The 19364-nt window shown below is 42.1% G+C and overlaps 3 protein-coding genes across 4 annotated transcripts in view; all 3 read left to right on the forward strand.

Annotated features, from left to right (window-relative positions):
- The window catches only part of Palb2 (partner and localizer of BRCA2), a 28076-nt gene extending 15818 nt beyond the window's left edge, over nucleotides 1-12258 (forward strand). For both annotated transcript variants that reach the window (XM_048460139.3, XM_085693036.2), the window contains exons 9-13: nucleotides 1753-1914; nucleotides 5195-5311; nucleotides 8812-8899; nucleotides 9833-9981; nucleotides 11826-12258. In XM_048460139.3, coding sequence (XP_048316096.3) covers nucleotides 1753-1914; nucleotides 5195-5311; nucleotides 8812-8899; nucleotides 9833-9981; nucleotides 11826-12036 — 727 coding nt within the window. In that variant the 3' untranslated portion in view covers nucleotides 12037-12258. The remainder of the gene's footprint in view (nucleotides 1-1752; nucleotides 1915-5194; nucleotides 5312-8811; nucleotides 8900-9832; nucleotides 9982-11825) is intronic.
- Nucleotides 12259-14100: 1842 nt separating this feature from the next.
- LOC125416965 (small ubiquitin-related modifier 2-like) lies at nucleotides 14101-15075 on the forward strand. The gene is made up of 2 exons (XM_048460143.3): nucleotides 14101-14207; nucleotides 14696-15075. Exons 1-2 carry the CDS (start codon nucleotides 14101-14103, stop codon nucleotides 14874-14876), a joined length of 288 nt encoding a protein of 95 aa, XP_048316100.1. The 3' UTR covers nucleotides 14877-15075.
- On the forward strand, nucleotides 14199-14478 carry LOC125416966 (thymosin beta-10). Its single transcript, XM_048460144.3, has one exon. It carries the CDS (start codon nucleotides 14288-14290, stop codon nucleotides 14420-14422), a length of 135 nt encoding a protein of 44 aa, XP_048316101.1. The 5' UTR covers nucleotides 14199-14287; the 3' UTR covers nucleotides 14423-14478.
- Nucleotides 15076-19364: the final 4289 nt, after the last annotated feature.

A 19364-nucleotide genomic window follows, 5' to 3' on the forward strand; every position in this document is an offset into this window, starting at 1 on the left:
ACAGAGGAAGTTCAAGGCCTACATAAGAAACAAATAAATGGGTTGGAGAGATGGCTCAGTGGGTACCAGTACTTACTACTCTGAGAAGGCCGGGGTTTGGTTCCCAGGCCCCACATGGAAGTTCACAGCTACCTATGACCCTCTTCTGGCCTTTGGGCGCCTGTATGTGCATTGTGCATATAAATTTATATACATATAAAAATGCAAATAAAAGCCAGGCAGTGGTGGTGCACGCCTTTAATCCCAGCACTCGGGAGGCAGAGGCAGGTGGATCTCTGTAGGTTTGAGACCAGCCTGGTCTACAAGACCTAGTTCCAGGACAGGCTCTAAAGCTACAGAGAAACCTTGTCTCAAAAAACCAAAAAAAAAAAAAAAAGAAGAAGAAGAAAGAAGAACGTCAGGGCTGGAAAGATAGCTTAGCAGTGAACAATTCACACTACTGTTACAAGAGGACCCATGTTCAGTTTTTAGCACCTTGTTGGGCAGCTTAACAACCACTTATATCTCCAGCTTGAGAGAATCTGACTCCCTCTTCTGGCTTCTCAGGTGCACATACCACACACAGGCACACAAATATATGTAACTGTAAATGAAAATCACTTTTTTTTATTTTAAAAGAGATCCAGGTGGTGGAGGAGAGGTGGCTCAGTGGTTAAGAGCGCTGACTGTTCTTGCAGAGGACCTGGGTTCAGGTCTCAGCACCCACATGGCAGCTCACAACTGTCTGTAGTTCCAGTTCCAGGGGATCCAACACTGTCACACAGACATGCTGGCAGGCAAAACACTAACACATATAAAATAAAAATAAATGAGAGAGAGAAAGGTAGATCCAGGCATGGTGACACACTATGATGGGGAACCTCAGCCAATCACATTCTGCTTAGGCTGTTTCCCCCTGGAGCTACACAAAACAAATAAAAGATCGAAGTGCGCTTGCCACTTCCTCTCTTATTGCCCCTGCGTTCTCGGACCATTGGGACTCTGGTGTAAGTTTTCCTTCCTTCTGTTTATTAAAGCTGTATCTTTTATATTAAGCTAGTCTGGTTAATTTTTAACTACCGATCAACCTCGCCCCTTCAACACTACACTCCTAACACTTGTGAAACTGAGGGAGGATTGTGAGTTTTAAGCCAGCCTGAACTACATGAATCACTGTTTCAAAAAATTTAAAAAGGGAATCTGAATTTATTTCTAAAAGAAGATCTGTGGGTTTTTTTGTTTGTTTTATATTTTGGTTTTTTTGTTTGTTTGTTTATCTAGCTGAGCATGGTAGCACAAGCTTTTAATCTTAGTACTTAGGAGGCAGAGGCAGGCAAATCTCTTGAGTTTGAGGCCACCCTGATCTACATGGCAAGTTCAGAGCCTGTCAAGGCTACATAGTGAAACTTTGTCTTAAGAAATTCTAGCGGCTGGAGAGATGGCTTAGCAGTTCAGAATATAGCACCCACATAACAAACCAGATGCTCTTCAGACACCTGTAGTTCCAGCTCTGAGACATTCTAAGCCCTCTTCTGATCTTTAGACACCAGGATCCATATCCACATGTATGTGCACCCACACACACACACTAAAATCCTTAAACCACATGTGGACTGGCATCTTTGGCTGAGACACAAGTAGGATAAAATCCTGAGAAGATAAAACCACGTATGGACTGACATCTTTGAAGTTGGTGTTTAAAATTTGTGCTCATTTCCTTATAACTCACTGTTATTCCTGGCTTCTCCCCATTTGTCTTTGTTTTTTGTATAGGGCATTGCTGTGTTCCTCTGGGGATGAAAGTGAAAAGCAAGTATTACTGAAATCTGGAAATATAAAAGCTGTGCTTGGCCTAACAAAGAGAAGACTGGTTAGTAGCATTGGAACCTTTTGCAGTCAACAAGTACAAATCATGACATTTGCCGAAGATGGAGGGTAAGAAAAGCATTGGTTGGTCGTCACTGTTCTGTAAAGAGGCATTTTCCCCAGGCTTCAGGGAAAGTAGAGGCTAGGATCCTGATTTTTCTATGGTATAGGTCTAATAGTGCCTTGTTAGGGTTTCTGTAGCCGTGAAGATACCAAGGCAACGGCAACTCTTATAAGGAAAACATTTAATTAGAGGTTCTGTGCATTATCATCATGACAGGGAGCATGGTGACATGCAGGTAGACATGGTGCTGGAGTGGTAGCTGAGGCAACAAGAAGTCGACTAAGACAGTGGGCAGTTTCCTGAGCATAGGAACCTCAAAGCCTGCTCCTACAGTGACACACCTCCTCCAGTAAGGTTGTACCCATTCCAACAAAGCCGCACCTCTTAATAGTGCCACTGCCTATGAATTTATAGGAGTCAGTTACATTCAAACTACCACATTCCACTTGCTAGCTCCCAAAAACTTGTAGCAATATCATCATACAAAATGCATTTAGTTCAACTTCAAAAATCCCCATAGTCTTATCACAGTTTCAACAGTGTTTTAAAGTTCAAAGTGTCTTCTGAGATTCATGCAATCTGTTAATTGTAATACCCTGTAAAAATCAAAATCAAAAAGTAGATCCCATTCTTCAAACATATACACACAGGATATACATTACCATTCCAAAATGTAGGAAAGGGAGCATAATGAGGAAATACTGGACCAAAGTAAGATCAAAAGTCAGCTGGGGAAATTTCAAACTCTGTATCTCCTTGTATGATGTCAAAGTGCTCTTTAGATCTCCGATTCCTTTTGTCTTTGCTGGCTACAACACACGTTCTTTTGGGCTGGTTCCACTCCCTGTAAGCAGCTTTCCTTGGCATGTATCCCATGACTCTGGCATCTCCATCATCTTGTGGTCTCCAAGGCAGTCCAGCCTTCTCCTTCACAGCTTCACACACTGGCCTCTTTAGGCCTTCATTCAAGGGCACCCCTGGCACATGCCTGGTCTCTGACCTTCCTTAGTTGGAGCGGAATATTCCATATCCCTTTTCTTCTACTTGTATTCTAAAGCCAGAACCATGTGGCCAAATCTGCCAAGTTCTGCTTGCTGTGGCTGGAACATGGCACCCTTGTGCAATTACATCTTCACCAGCTTTCTGTCCTTCACTGCCTAAGCTTTACTGTCTATGAAACATAGTAAGTTTCATAGTAAGACTGGCCTCAAACTCAGAGATCTGACAGCCTCTGCCTTCCCAATGCTGGAATTAAAGGTGTGCCCTACCATACCTGGCTCTAAGCTTTTCTTTAGTTCCATTCCACAATTTGGAAAGTTAGCTGGGTGGGATCTTGCCCTGAGATCATCACTCCCTTTATTCCCTTTCTTAATCTGTTTGTCTCCTTGAACAGAGAACTTAGTTCCATTCTACTGTTTGGTGTTCTCTTCTTAAATTTTACATTTTGTAATTCATTATAAATCTTCATTAGAGTTACCACTAATAACCACACAACAGTGTATACTAGGCTGTTTTGAGATTTCCTTTGCTAAGGGAATTCATCCAAAATTCTTCACTTTAGCCTCAGGTAAGCTCTTGAGACAAGGGCAAAAAGCAGTCACTGTCTTCAAAATATCACAAGTATGATCTCTAGGCAACATACTAAAATTCTTTTCTTCTGTAAACTCTTGAGCAAGCCCCCCTCACCCGCCCCCATTTCATCAAATCTCATTCAACACCAACGTCTTCCATGCTCCTACTAGTAAGGCCTGCTAAGAAGCATTTAAAGCTTTCAATTTTTCTAATCTATAGTCCCAAGGTCCATATTCCTCCCATCAAAAACATGGTCGGGCCTATCACAGTAGTATTCCAGTCCCTGGTCTTAGGATTTTTATTGTTATGAAGAGACACCATGACCACGGCAAGTCTCATAAGGAATACATTTAATTAGGTGGCTCACTTACAGTTTCAGTTCAGTCCATTATCATCATGACAGGGAGCATGGCAGCGTGCAGGCAAACTTGGTGCTGGAGTAGTAGCAGAGAGTCCTACATCTTGCAGGCAGTAAGAATTTGACTAAGACACTAGGTGGTATCCTGAGCAAAGGAAACCTCAAAGCCTGCCCCCATAGTAACATTCTTCCTCCAGTAAGGCCATACCCATTCCGACAAAGCCACACCTCCAAATAGTGCCACTTCTATGAGCTTGTGGGGGCTAATTACATTCAAACTACCACATGTAGCAAGCATGGTTTCGATGCCACATTTTAACCAACAAGCAGGCTTAAAGAGGCAGAAGCTAGTGGAGTGGAGAAGCTCAGCAAATGTAGTTTGCTCTCTCTTTGACTTTCTTTGAAGTTTGTGTGTCCCTTGAGTATTAGACATGCCTTGTTCCACATATTCTTTCATGTTCGTTGCCCACTGACCGTGAGTAGCAAGCTCTAAGCTACTCATGCTCCAGATCTGCATGCTTGTTCAGTAGCACATGGGGGCCTGAACAAAGAAAGGTTCTCTCTCTGTAGCATATCCTAACATAGCATGCACTTTTCTTCTACTTTGTTTACTTTAGTCCTGGGGAATTGAACCCTGGACAATATTAAGAATATTCTCTGCTGTTGAGCTGCACCCTCAGCGTGCTGTCCTTACTATTTTGTTATTCCTAATAACTGACGGCAAGCATATTATTTGTCATAGTTACTCCTGAACTGATAGGGTAATCTAGGCAAGAGACAAGTGATTCCTTAAATTAACAAAGTGAACTACCTGTGGTGGTACACACCTCTAATTCTAGCATTTAGGAGAAATAATGTGAGTTTAGGTCAGCTGGGGTGTATAGTAAGTCCTCTCCAGTCATCTGGACACATGACTTTGACTCAAATCAAACAATCCCCAGAAAAGTATTGGTGGCCAAGGAAAGAAAACAAGTTTGTGAGGAATGAGCCTACCGAGTCACTACACGTACTGGATGAATGCCTCAAGAGGAGGCCACAATAATGTCACCTGCGTAATTGGTACTATGTTCATTGAAGTAGGAATGGAAAAGAATAGATTTAAACAGATTGTCTATGAGTTAAACGTTGATTGGAGTGAATTTTAGGGGACTGTAATGTGTCCAGGAAGTCATGAGGTAAGAAAATGTGTTCATCATAGAAAATGTAGAACATTACATTTAGAAAATGTAATCTTCTGGTTACAACTTTTTTCTGCTGTTTGTTTAATGTTTATTGTACATAGTCCAATAATGTATAGGACTACTTAGAAACTGTTTTGGCTCAAAAAGTGATTTTCAGTACTGTTTTAAATACAGTAGCAAAGATGAACAGCTTTTGATGCCCCCTGATGAGACTGTAATGACTTTTGCTGAAGTCCAAGGGATACAGGATGCTCTGCTTGGCACCACTACTGTGAACAACATTGTGATCTGGTAAGCTTTCGCTCTAGGTCCTCTTCTATATATACAAATATGTTTCTGTTTGTATAGAGTTATGAAGGTTAGATATGCTGGCCGTGGGCCGGGTATGGTGCTACATAGCTGTAATCCAGGAAACAGGAGATTGAGGGGAAAATGCCAATTTGATCGTGACTGGATACATGGAAAGATCCTGCCTCAGAGAAAGAGACTGCAAACATGACTATAGTTTTCTCTTTTCTACTCTCAGAAGCTTTGTCCTTGTCTTGCCAAGAAAATAAACCCAGATATGTGAAAAAGAAATCTTTTTTTTTTTTAATTTTTATTGATTACGTTTTTCTCTGCTCCCCTCCCTGCCTCTTCTCTTCCCCCTTTCATCCCTCCCCCAAGGTTCCCATTTTCCCAATTTACTCAGGAGATCTTGTCTTTTTCTACTTTCTACTTCCCATGTAGATTAGATCTATGTAAGTCTCTCTTAGTCTCCTCATTGTTGTCTAAGTTCTCTGGGATTGTGTTCTTTGCTTTATGTTAAAAAGCCACCTATGAGTGAGTACATGTGATAATGATAATTGTCTTTCTGTGTCTGGGTTACCCCACTCAAAATAATGTTTTCTAGCTCCATCCATTTTCCTGCAAAAAATTCAAGCTCTCATTTTTTTCTGCTGTGTAGTACTCCATTGTGTAAATGTACCACATTTTCCTTATCCATTACTCGATCGAGGGGGCATTTAGATTGTTTCCAGGTTCTGGCTATGACAAATAAAGCCGCTATGAACATAGTTGAGCACATGTCCTTGTGGCACAATTTGAGAATCCTTTGGATATATACCCAAAAGTGGTATTACTGGGTCTTGAAGAAGGTTGTTTCCTAATTTTCTGAGAAATCGCCACACTGACATGCAAAGGGGTTATACCAGCTTGCATTCCCACCAGCAATGCAGAAGTGTTCCCTTTTCCCCACAACCTCTTCAGCATAAGTTGTCATCAGTGATTTTGATCTTGGCCATTTCTTACAGGTGTAAGATAGAATCTCAGAGTTGTTTTGATTTGCATTTCTCTGATGACTAAGGATGTTGAACATTTCTTTAAGTGTCTTTCAGCCGTTTTAGATTCCTCTGTTGAGAGTTCTCTGTTTAGGTGTGTACTCCATTTTTTTTTAATTGGATTATGTGATCTTTTGGTGTTCAATTTCTTGAGTTCTTTGTATATTTTGGAGATCAGACCTCTGTCTGATGTGGGTTAATGAAGATCTTTTTCTATTCTGTATGCTGTCGTTTTGTCTTGTTGACTGTGTCCTTTGCTTTACAGAAGCTTTTCAGTTTCAGGAGGTCCCATTTATTGATTGTTTCTCTCAGTGTCTGTGCTGCTGGGGTTAGATTTAGAAAGTGGTTCCCTGTGCCAATGCGTTCAAGTGTACTTCCCACTTTCTCTTCTATAAGGTTCAGTGTGACTGGCTTTATGTTGAGGTCTTTGATCCATTTGGACTTGAGTTTTGTGCATGGTGATAGATATGGGTCTATTTTCGTTTTTTTACATGTTGATATCCAGTTATGTCAGCACCACTTGTTGAATATGCTTTCTTTTTTCCATTTGATACTTTTTGCTTCTTTATCAAAGATCAGGTGTTCAAATATATAATGGATTGATATCCGGGTCGTCTGTTTGGTTCCATCGGTCCTCCTGTCTGTTCTTATGCCAGTGCCAGGCTGTTTTCAGTACTGTAACTATGTAGTGGAGTTTGGTCAGGGATTGTGATGCCTCCAGACGTTCTTTCATTGCCCAGAATTGTTTTGGCTATCCTGGGTTTTTTGCTTTTCCAAATGAAGTTGAGTACCATTCTTTCGAGGTCTTTGAAGAATTTTGCTGGGATTTTGATGGGCATTGCATTAATCTGTAGATTACTTTCAGTAGGATTGCCATTTTTACTATATTAATTCTGCCTACCCAAGAACATGGGAGGTCTTTCCACTTTCTGGTGTCTTCAATTTCTTTCTTCAAAGATTAAAGTTCTTGTCACACAAGTCTTCCACTTCTTTGGTTAGAATTACTCAGAGATATTTTATGCTATTTGTGGCTATTGTGAAGGGTGTTGATTCTCTGATTTCTTCCTCGGCCCTTTTATCATCTGTACAGGAGGCTAATGATTTTTTTTTTTTGAGTTAATCTTGTATCCTGCTACATTGCTGAAAGTGTTTATGAGTTGTAGAAGCTCCTTGGTAGAATTTTTGAGATCGCTTATGTAAACTATCATATCATCAGCAAACAGTGAGAGTTTGACCTCTTCTTTTCCAGAAGTTATTTTGTTTTACAGGATTGTTTTGGGTATCCTGGGATTTTTGCTTTTCCATATAAAGTTGAGTACTGTTCTTTCAAGGTCTTTGAAGAATTTTGCTGGGATTTTGATGGGCATTGCGTTGAATCTATGCTCATGCCATTATTTTGGACTAGTGCTGATATGAATAAGTAAAATACAGACATAGCTATAAATTTTTTTAAAGTATAATTTGGTAATGTGGTCATTCTCAGTGGGAAATATTAAAATGACAAGAGTGAACACAAGCTGGAGATATAACTCTTTATAGATCACTTCCAGTCAGGAAGCTCACAGCTGCCTGTAACTCCTCTTCCAACTGATCCAGTGCCCTCTCCTGGCCTCTGCTGGTACTGCATGCAAGTGTCATAAATACAGACAAGCAGGCATACACAGTGTGTATATGAAGATGTGGGGGGGGGACATTTTTATTTCTTTATTTAGTTTTTTGAGACAGGGTTTCTCTGTGTAGCATTGGCATTCCTGGAACTTTTTTTGTAGATCAAGCTGGCCTCAAACTCAAAAAGATCTGCTTGCCTTTGCCTCCCAAGTGCTGGAATTAAAGGTGTGCACCACCACCATCTGGCCAAGGGGCGGGTGGGTGGGGAGTCATAATGTTGAGTGGTGTTACTTGTAGCTGGCTTAATTCCAAACACAAGGAGATGGTGGAATAGGTTGGGTAGATTGTAGAGAGATTATCCACGGTGGTGTAGCATAGTTCACCCAAGTATCAAGTTCAGTTTTTGGCAAAGTAAACCTGTCATTACACTTTTAATAAGGGTATATAAAATGCTGGGCATAGTGGTGAATGTCCTTAATCCCAGCACTCAAGGGGTAGAGGCAGGTGGATCTCTGTGAGTTTGAGGCCAGCTTAACGTACATAGAAAATTCTAGACTAGCCAGGGCCACTTAGTGAGACCTTATCTCAAAAATCAAAAAGCTGTGTATAAAGTGTGGCCAAACAAAAATACGATGTTCTATCCCTTATTGATTTCTTTTTGCCACCTCCCAAAATAGTTTGTAACAAATGAGGAGCCAGACGTTGTGGTGCAGGCCTGCCATACCTGCATTGAGAGGCTGTGAGGCCCAAAGAGCTCAAGTTTGAGGGTAGCCTAAGCTGCATTAGTGGTGCCTTATTTCAAACAGTGGAGAAAAGTGTACGATGTGAAAGAATGTAATCATCTCATTTATTTTGATGTCTAAGGAACTTAAAAACTGGCCAACTCCTGAAAAAGGTGCACATTGATGACTCTTACCAAGCTTCAGTCTGTCACAGAGCCTATTCTGAGATGGTGAGTAGTGATCCAGGGTGCTTGGTGTTTATTTGTACTCTCTGTTGGTCTCACTAGTGAGAGCAGTGATAGTAGCAGTCTTCAAACTAGATGACAGTGTGCTTTGCTTCGCTTTGTTTGGAGACAGGGTCTCATGTAGCCTAGGCTGGCCTGAAACTGCCTGTGTATTGAATAAAATGACCTTGAGCTATGATCCCCCTCCTCCTACCTCTCCAGTGCTGGGATTATAGCACATGGTAGGCACTTTGTTGACTGAGCTACTTCCTAACCTGTTTGCTCGCTTTGAAGTTTATAAATAAAAATAGGTGTATGTGATTACTTGTCTCATTTTCTACCTGTATGATTTAAAGACGCACATTCTAAGCTGTGAATTTTATTCATATTTTTTTAAGAATGCCCAATCACTTAAAAAGGAAAAGGGAAAAAAGTCACAAGATAGCTCTGACTGATCCCGAATTCAATATGTAGATCAGGCTGTCACAAAATCTTGAACCTGGCTTTTATAATCTTTTAAGAAGGTTGAATTTGTTTCTAGAATTTACCTGTTTTTCATTTAATTGGTTTATTTGATATATACTAATTACTACTAGTCGGTGTCCTATTAAACAAGGGTCTTTAATGGATTACTTCCAGTTTGAAGTCTCCTATGTCTCTATGACCTCCTTCCCTGTGCCAGCCTTTTCCTAAATGGATGGCACGAGCTATAGCTAAAGTAAGGAAACTGAGTCAGCTGGATTCAGGATGACAGGACTGGCCGAGGATCCAGAGGTCCACTGTGGAGATCCTCTCAGCAGCTGCTGTACGGACAAAGGGAAGCCAGTGGTTATGTCCCTCATATTGAAGAGTCTTGTGATCATTCCTTCTGCTTTGGTTTTGTCACCACCCCCAAATATTCTCTTGATGGTCTGATTGGTTATTTCTCTCCTACATCAGGGGCTCCTATTTGTTGTTCTGAGTCATCCTTGTGCCAAAGAGAGCCAGGCCTTTGGAAGCCCCGTGTTTCAGCTTCTGGTTATTAACCCTAAGACAGCTCAGAGTGTGGGTGTTCTGCTGTGCTGCCTTCCTGAAGGGCAAGCTGGAAGGTAAGTGTGTGGCTGCTGTTCAAGGGTGGGGTGTTTTGGAAGACACTGCAGATATAAAACTGGTACTTTTATGTTACTAGACACATGAAATGCTAAAGGCTGTTGAGTTGCTCAGTGTGTGTGTTCTGACTTGCCTAGTGTGTCTGATGCCCTGGGTTCAAGATCTCTACCACCAAGCTGGGGAGACGACTCAGTGGCTACAAACCTGGTTACCTGAATTTGATCCCAGGAATCGTGATGGAAAGAAAGAACCAACTCCTAAAACTTGTTCTCTGACCTCCACATGACTTTTGTGGCATGTATCTGTACAGCTGTATTCTCAGGCACACATCTTACACATAGTAATAAATATAATTTCTGATAATATATAAATGCACTGCAATAATACAAACATACAGTAAATAAATAAATACAATGGTGCATGTCTTTAATCTCACTGGAAGTCAGAAACAGGAGGATCTCTGTGAGTTTAAGGTCAGTCTTGGCTATCTAGCAAGTTTCAGGACAGCTGGGACTACAAAGAGAGACCCTGTCTCAGAAAAATCACAAATAATATTAATAAATTTTTTTTAAAAATCATCATTACTGGGGGTAGCAGGAATGAAGAGAATGCTTCCTAAAGTTTAGTCTCCCTATTTCCTGATGTCCCATCAGTATGGGATTAAATAGGACTGAACTTAAAGATAATGGTGAGGTGCCATGTGGGTGGTGGAAGTCAAACCTAGACCCTCTGGGAAAGCAGCTAATACTTTTCAGCGTTTGAGCCTGAAGGGAGCAGAGAAAAGCACCTTGGCCTAAGTACTGCCAGTTTGACTTCAGACTCCATCTTACCTCTAGGGTGAAATAAAGTTCAGGTTCCCAGACCCTAGAGGAGCTGAGAACTTTGCAATGGCTGGCCCACCTCCTCTGTAAACAATAGAAACTTGCCCTTAGTTCTCTAAGACATCATGGCTGTTCCTAACAGAAAGAACAAAAGAATCTAATTGGTTGAACATTCTGTGCTGGTTGATGGTTGATAATGACAGAACATATAGGGAAAGTCCCTAATCCCTGAATCCTGATTGGTGAAAAAGGTGATTGTAACTTGGCACAGGTGTATTTATGGTCTCACTCCTGCCCCTGCTTGGGGCTTCCAGGAAAAACAAGGCTCCCAAGTCTGATCAATGGCCGCTTATGTGGTGATTTATTAAAGACTCGTGTTTTCTCTCCTTCCTTGTGGTACGACAACAGACTAGATGAAACAAACCATTTCCCCCACTTCCCAAAGTTTGGAATATGGGAGGTTTGCTTCGTTTTTATTTCTTTAATGTATGTGTACATCTATCCTGGATGGATGTCTCTGTGCCTGGTATAAACAGTGCCCACAGAGGCCAGAAGATGTCAGATTCCCTGGAACTGGAGTTAGGATGGTCGTGGGTGCGGAGAGTCAAACTGTGTGCCTTTGGTAGAGCAGCCCAACCAGTTCTCTTAACTGCTGAGAACCAGTTAACCACCTCTCCAGCCCCTGCACTGCTTCAAAGCTTTTTTTGTTTTGTTGTTTTGTTTTTCAAGACAGGGTTTCTCTGTGTAGTCCTGGCTGTCTTGGAACTCACTCTGTAGACCACCAGATTGGCCTCAGATTCACGGGGAGATGGCTGCTTCTGCCTCCCAAGTGCTGAGATTAAAGGCCTGCACCACCACAGCCTGACTGAGAGATCAACTTTCAATAGTCATTTTTCTTTCTATCATGTGGTTTCCAGACATTAAGCATGAATGTTCAGTGAAGTGCCTTTCCTCAGAACTCTCTCAGGGCCCTTTTTAAAGCCTTTGACGTAAGATCTGAATTGTCTCTTCCTTTGTCTCAGGCTCCTGGAAGGGGATGTGAAGGATCATGTCGCAGCAGCAGTTCTGACTTCTGGGACGATTGCCGTTTGGGACTTGACGCTGGGTCACTGCATTGCTCTCCTCCCACCTGTCTCTAATCAGAACTGGTCTTTGGTTAAGTGGTCAGTTACAGATTCTCACTTGCTAGCTGGACAAAAAGATGGAAATATATTCATATACCGCTACTTTTAAGTTAAGAGGAAAAGTTTCCTGGGTATTTTGCCTTTGAATAGTTTTTTTTTTTTTTGAAAAAGAATTCAATATCTAAAAGACATTTAACATGATTGCTTGATGGTGGCACTACTGACAATATTTGCTTGTTTATTTTGGTGTTACGGTTTTAAGTCCATATTTGCACATTTGCTATTATAGGTGTACATAAACAGTAAATGTTAATAAATATTTATTTTGATACATCCTGCTTGGCTGTTCCTTTTTTTTTTTCACCAGTCTGTTCAGGTCTTTTTAATAATAAGAATTACTTAGAAGACTGTGGAAGATAACTCAGTCAGTAAAGTATTTGCATGTACCTCACGTCAGTTACCAGGGGGACAATGACATAGTGACAGAGTTGTAATTCTAGCACTGGGGAGGCAAAGATAGCCAGATTCCTGGGGCTCACTAGTCAGCCAAACTAACTAATTGGCAAGATACAGGCCAGTGAAAGACCCTGTCTCAAAAAAAAAAAAAAAAAAAGTAGGTGGCACCTGAGGAATAACGCCCATGGTTGTTCTCTGGCCTCATGTGCACTGGTGTGTGTGTGGCTTGCACACACACAAAGGTTATTTTTATATATTTTTTTATATATATATATATATTTTACGGTTTATTTGACTTTATTTTATGTGCATTGGTGTGAAGGTGTCAAATCCCCTGGAACTGGATCTTCAGACAGTTGTGAGCTGCCATGTGGGTGCTGGGAATTAAACTCAGGACCTCTGGAAGAACAGTCAGTGCTCTTAACCACTGAGCCATCTCTCCAGCCCCCACACAAAGGTTATTTATACAACTAGAATATGTAGTCAATAATATTGCATAATAAAAATATTTCAGTTAGATTAGAATATGTACTTTTTAACTCTAGTATTTTTAATTTATGCATGTATCAATGTAGTTTGATCATTTGGCCCCTTATTTCCTTATTTCATTTTTACTCTGTGTGTGTGTGTATGTAGTGTGTGCGTGTGCACACTACACACACACACATCTGCAGACATGCCGTTGTGTACTTATAGAAGTCAGGACAGCTTACAGGAGTTGGTTGTTTCACCATGGGAGACCTAGAGATTAAACTCAATTGTAAGATTTATATGCTGAACCAGTGGCCCTGTTTATTTTTAAGAAAGGCTTATTTAACGCAGGCTGCCCTCAAATTTAAGATTCTCTTGCTGCAGGCTTTCCAGGTGCTGTGGTTATAGGTGTGTACCAACATGCCCACAATGTACATTTTTTTCTTATTGTATAGCAGTACCTAGGTTGGGCATGGTGGTGCACACACTCAGCACTCAGGAGGCAGAGGCAGGCGGATCTCTGTGAGCTCAAGGCTAGCCTGGTCTACAGAGTGAGTTCCAGGACAGCTAGGAATGTTATTTAGAGAAACTTTGTCCAGGAAAACCAATAATGATGATGGGTAAAACAAGGCCTCACTGTGTAGCCCAGGCTGGCCTGTAATTCACTATATAGAACAGGCAGGCCTCAAACTCACAGAGATCTGCCTGCATCTACCTCCCAAATGACGAATTAAAGTGTACAGCACCATGCCTAGCCTCACAATATACTTTCAATGCCGTCTATGCTACCTGATTTTCATATATTTTTAGTCCATGACTGTATTGAAAGTGGAGGCAAGATCAGGAGTTCAAAGTCTTCCCCTAGCTACATAACGAGTTTGAGGCTGGTCTGGGATACATAAGATCCAGTCCAAAAGAAGAGGGTGGCCGGCAGTGGTGGCACATGTCTTTAATCCCAGCACTCAGGAGGCAGAGGCACTCAGGAGGCAGAGGCAGGCGGATCTCTTGAGTTCGAGGCCAGCCTGGTCTATATAAAGCTAGTTCCAGGACAGGCTCCAAAGCTACAGAGAAACCCTGTCTCAAAAAAAAAAAAAAGAAAAGGAGAGGGAGAAGGAAGAAAAAACTTGAGTAGGGCTCGTCTGCTTCCACCTCCTTCTGCCGCTCCTGGAGCTGCCTGTGTGCTCCTTCAGTGCGGGCCTGGTGCCTCTTTAGTGAAGCAGCAGCTGAGGAGACTCCTGCGTTCGCCATGGCCAACAAGAAACCCAAGGGAAGAGTCAAGACCGAGAACAACGATCATATTAATTTGAAGGTGGCGGGGCAGGATGGCCCTGTGGTGCAGTTTAAAATTAAGAGGCATGGTCTCTTGCTGTAGCAAGGCGAGTGGGAGCACCTAGAGCGCGAGCTCGGAACGAGACTCCACGGGTTGTAAGAAAATGGCAGACAAGCCGGACATGGGGGAAATCGCCAGCTTCGATAAGGCCAAGCTGAAGAAGACCGAGACGCAGGAGAAGAACACCCTACCAACCAAAGAGACCATTGAACAGGAAAAGAGGAGTGAAATTTCCTAAAAGCCCAGACTGGAGCATTACCCCACCCCACCCCACCCCACCCCGTCATCTCCGAGACCCCCTCGTGATGTGGAGGAAGAGCCACAAGCTGCACTGTGAACCTGGGCACTCTGCGCCGATGCCACCGGCCTCTGAAGGTCTCTGAAGGGGGACCTCCCCACTAATCGGACTGCCAAATTTCACCGGTTTGCCCTGGAATATTATAGAAAATTATTTGTATGATTGATGAAAATAAAACACACCTCGTGGCAAAAAAAAAAAAAAAATTAAGAGGCATACACCACTTAGTAAACTAATGAAAGCCTATTGTGAACGACAGGATTTGCCCATGAGGCAGATCAGATTCCGGTTTGATGGGCAGCCAATCAATGAAACAGACACACCCGCACTGTTGGAAATGGAGGATGAAGGTATGATTGATGTGTTCCAGCAGCAGACAGGAGGTGTCTACTAAAAAGGGAACCTGCTACTTTACTCCAGAATTTTGTTACAGACCAAGAATACATTTGCAGTTAGAAAGCCGCAGTTTGGTTCCACCCCACCCTGACTACTACAGTATAGTTTTCTCTATTCTTTCATTTCCCTGTCCCCATTTCTTTATTGTACATAAAGTAACTGGTGTATGTGCACAAGCATATGGCGCTTTTTCTTTTTTAAACTAAATGGCCAATGTTCTGTTTTGATTGACAGCAGATGGAGGTGGTCGGGGGAAAGCACTGGTGCTGTGAAAATACCCCTCCTCCATTAGTGACCTGCTCATTCAGCTCTTATCTTTATATTCCAGGAAGTTACTTTGCTCTCAGCGTTTTAACAAAAGAACCCAACCACAAAATCCTTGCATACCTTGTTCGATTGGAGAATTTTAATGTTTTTCATTTATCATTGTAAAACCAAGGACAATTTTATAACTTTTTTGTGCGTAGCTGTTACATTCAGGGCAATCTGTCTTTAAGTAGGGGTAAATTACTCTTGAACAAAATGATCCTAGGTAGTTTTCCTTTCAAGTCAAGCGTCTTGTTGTTTAAATAAACTTCTTGTTTAAAATGAAAAAAAAAAAAAAACTTGAGTGGGGTGAGGTCATAGTTCCTGTGTTGTGAAGACTCAGTGAATGGTGCCTTTTAACATTAAGGGGGCTGGAGAGATGACTCGGCAGTTAAGAGCACTGACTGCTCTTGCAGAGGACCTGGGTTCAGTTCTCGGCACCCATATAGTGGCTCACAACTGTCTATAGCTCCAGTTCTAGGGTACCTGACACCCTCACACAGACATATAAGCAGGCAAATCACAAATGCCCATAAAATAAATCAATCTACAGTACTGAATGGAGTTTACCATCCCTTTCTGTCCTGGGAAACAAAGCTGAAGAGCTGTGTTGGTCCAGCGCTTCTATGGAGATGCAAATATTGAGCAGTTAGAACAACCTGGAAAGCTCTGGAGGCTGAGGGGTGATTCCCGCAGGATGAATTAAGTGAAGCCAAAGTGAAGGTTTCCAGGCAGAAAGGACAGACAACTCAGATTTACAAAGACAAACCATGTCATAGAGAATCAGTCTTGTCCGAACTTTATTGTGCAGTTGAAGAAGAGAGGCTGAGTTGTAGAATCAGGTCATACTCTGTCTCCAAGGTGAATAAAGGCTGGTGAAGGCCAGACAGAAGAGGCAGACAGAGGGCACAGGGGTCTGACCCTTGGCAGAGCCGCTGGAAAACAAGGAAGTGACAGGACTGTGCCTAATTAGATAGGAAATAAAGGCATCCTAAAACTTGGGCTTGGTAAGTGATGGTATCAGTAGTTGGAAGATTTGTTTGAATACTTAGAAATCACCCAAAAAGAGCATTTACTAGGTAATTGGATATTGAACTGTGAAGGTCAGAGTCAGATTCAGGTGGGAATTAATACCTCTGGAGTACATTGGTTCTAAAATCTTGAATGTTTAAAGCCAAGGGTGGATTAAAGGCAGCACCCTAAGACTGGTATTTAAATGGTGGATGAAGGAGATTTATTTACGTATTTCATTTGAGATAAAGTCTCATGCTCCACTGGGACTCACTACGTTAGTCCAGGCTTCTCTCAAACTTGCAGCAATTATTCTGTTCATCTTCCCAGGTGACAACTTGAGCTACAAAAGACCGGGTCTTAAAGAAAGAAAGGAGGGTGGGGGGAAAGAATCTAGTTGTCAAAAGTGAGTTAGAAAGTGAAGAATTAAATATAAGTCCTTTCTTATGCTTGACCATGACAAGGAGGAATGGTAGCACCAGAAATATACAAAGGTCAGTGGAAGGGTCCTCTGGCTTAGATATAAGTTAGAAACAAGCATGTATATGGACTCATGGGAAAGAACCAGACAAATTATTAAAGGTAGAGAAGTGGATGAGGACAGCTTGGTGTCAGAGTGCTTGCCTAGCACACAGAGAGTGGATTGAAAAGAAGGGGGTGACAATGGGGCAAATGGTTGCAAGGAAAAAGGATACCTGGTGTGTTGCTGGGGTGTGTACAAGGGGAGGCACTGGAGTGTTTATTCACTCCAATGGGTACTACTGAAAAGGCCCTCACCTCTTCTGTCATTTTGGTTTTTAAGTATTTTGAGAAGGTCTTGTGCCAAGCCTGGCCTTGAACTCCTGATCCTCCTGTTTCATGTTGCCAAGTGCTGGGATGACAGGTAAATGCCTGCATGCCTGGTTTGTCTCGCTCACCTTCCCTACTTGCAGATCCTTACCTACCTTCTCAGGAATAAGGGAGACAGTGCAGTATAAGTTAGCCCTCGTCAGGAGAGCTTGTCTTTGGAGGGCAAGCTGTTCTTACCACACAGGGCGTAGTTCTAGGGAAATGGTTCTGCTGCTTCAGTCAGGGCAGTGTCTTCTTGGATTTGATCCTATGGTTTTGAGGGATTTGGAGAGGTTCTCCTATATTCTTTTTTTTTTTAAAAAAATTCTTTTTGATGTGTATGGGTGCTTTGCCGACATGTATATCTGTACTATTTGTGCACCTGGTACCCTCAGAGGCCAGAAAGTGCATAAGATCACCTAAAAATGGAGACATGAACAGTTGTGAGGATTCTGGGAACTGAACCAGGATCCTGAAAGAGTACCTAGTGCTCTTGACTGATGAGCCATCTCTAGAGCCTCTTTTGTTCGTTTGTTTGGTTGGTTGGTTTTTTGAGACCAGATGGTCTTGCTGTATAGCCCAAGTACTTCTAGATTCAATATCTTCTGCCTCAGTTTCCCAGGTTCTGGGTAGGAAGTACCACCACACCTTGCCCATCTTCATCCCCCTTTTTGAGACAGTGTCTTATGTATCACAGGCTAGCCTCAAACTAGATATATAGCCAAGGATGACCTCAGACTCCCTGTCTCCTGCCTCCACCTTCAGCATGCTAGGATTATGGGTATGTACAATCTTGCCTCATTTATGCAGTTGTAACAGAGGTTTCTCATCCCACCTGGTCCCATAGCTACTTTTAAAATAACTACTCAGAGGCTTAATATTAGTTACATACTGTTTGGCCTATTAGCTCAGGCTTATTATTAACTAGCTCTTACAGTTTAAATTAACCCCCTTTCTATTATTTTATATTTTACCATGAGTTTCGTGGTTTGTTACCTCACATCTTGCTTCTCTGGAGGCTGCTGGCGTCTCCCTTGACTCCACTTTCCCTTCTTTCTCCCTGTATTCAGTTTGGCTTTCCTGCCTACCTATATTCTGCCTTGCCGTAGGTTAGGGTAAGGGCGTTCTGTATGCTAAGGACAAGGAGATGATCAGAATACAATCTTACAAGTCTGACTGCTAAGCCTGCCCACTTTTTCAAGCTTTAGGTAAAAAACAAAAACAAAAACAAAAACAAAACAAAACCTTCTTTTCTTTTCCCTCTGCCTTTTTCAGGTACTGACCAAAAGCCTAAGCATGATTTCCTTGGCACTCTGGGTTTTCTCACCATTTCTCTGAAGAGCCATCCTTTCTCCTACAGTTGGCCTGATGACCTCCCCGTGTAACTCAAGAGGCATGCCTTTCTTCCTCCTGTGCCACCCTGCTGCTCCCAGCAGCTGTCTGGATTTACAACCCACCTGTCTGGCTTCTCACTCAAACTAGTGACATGGTCCTCGGGCCTAACGACATGTAGAAAAGAGAACTACATGTTTACTGCTGTGCAAAGAGAAATTTTTAATTGAAGGTGGTTGTTAAATCATCTGGATTTCAACCCTAGGTAACGTTAACAGAAACTCGGAGTTAAGTGAAGAGCTGGGAGAGAAGGAAAATGCAAGGCCATGTGTTCCTGTGCTTACATCACACGGCCCAAGCTCTCTTGTCCATAAACCATCCCACCCCTTATAGGAAATGTCGGGATCTTCGGATGATGGCAGTTAGAGTCTTCCCAATACTCACACTAAGAAAAAGAAAAAAAAAATTGTTTTACCTTGATTATAGAATTTTTTGAAGTCTCATAATCTTTGAACAAGAGACTAATGAATAGACCTTGCAGATACCTAGTAGTCCATCTACATTAACCATAATTCCATAATTATTACATTAGCTGCTAAATTGGGGGGCCTCTTTGGAAGGTAGTCTGAGTATAGCTTGAGGTAGATGTTTACCCACGTGATCGATCCTCAGGAAACACTGCTTTAACTAATAGCACAGACTAATGAGAGTTCTTGGAACCCAGAGGGCAGGTATTGCTTCAGGCTCTAGGCACTACCATGACCTCAGCTTTGCCAGTTAAAAGGAGTTCTTTTTTTTTAAGATTTATTTATTTATTATGTATACAACATTCCTTCCATGTATGCTTGCATGCCAGAAGAGGGCACCAGATCTCATTATAGATGGCTGTGAGCCACCATGTGGTTGCTAGGAATTGAACTCAGGATCTCTGGAAGAGCAGTCAGTGCTCTTAACCTCTGAGCCATCTCTCCAGCCCTAAAAGGAGTTCTTATCTCCACAGTTAAAGTAA

The sequence above is a fragment of the Myodes glareolus genome, chromosome 7 (genome assembly GCF_982192425.1).
Source record: "Myodes glareolus chromosome 7, mMyoGla1.1, whole genome shotgun sequence".
NCBI classification, from domain to species: domain Eukaryota; kingdom Metazoa; phylum Chordata; class Mammalia; order Rodentia; family Cricetidae; genus Myodes; species Myodes glareolus.

What these genes read in the sequence shown, in the direction of transcription:
- LOC125416966 (XM_048460144.3), top strand. Translation starts at nt 14,288, where the DNA reads ATGGCAGACAAGCCGGACATGGGGGAAATCGCCAGCTTCGATAAGGCC.
- LOC125416965 (XM_048460143.3), top strand. Translation starts at nt 14,101, where the DNA reads ATGGCCAACAAGAAACCCAAGGGAAGAGTCAAGACCGAGAACAACGAT. An exon ending in GTGCAGTTTAAAATTAAGAG is followed by an intron (nt 14,208 to 14,695) that starts GCATGGTCTCTT and finishes AAAAATTAAGAG; the next exon opens with GCATACACCACTTAGTAAAC.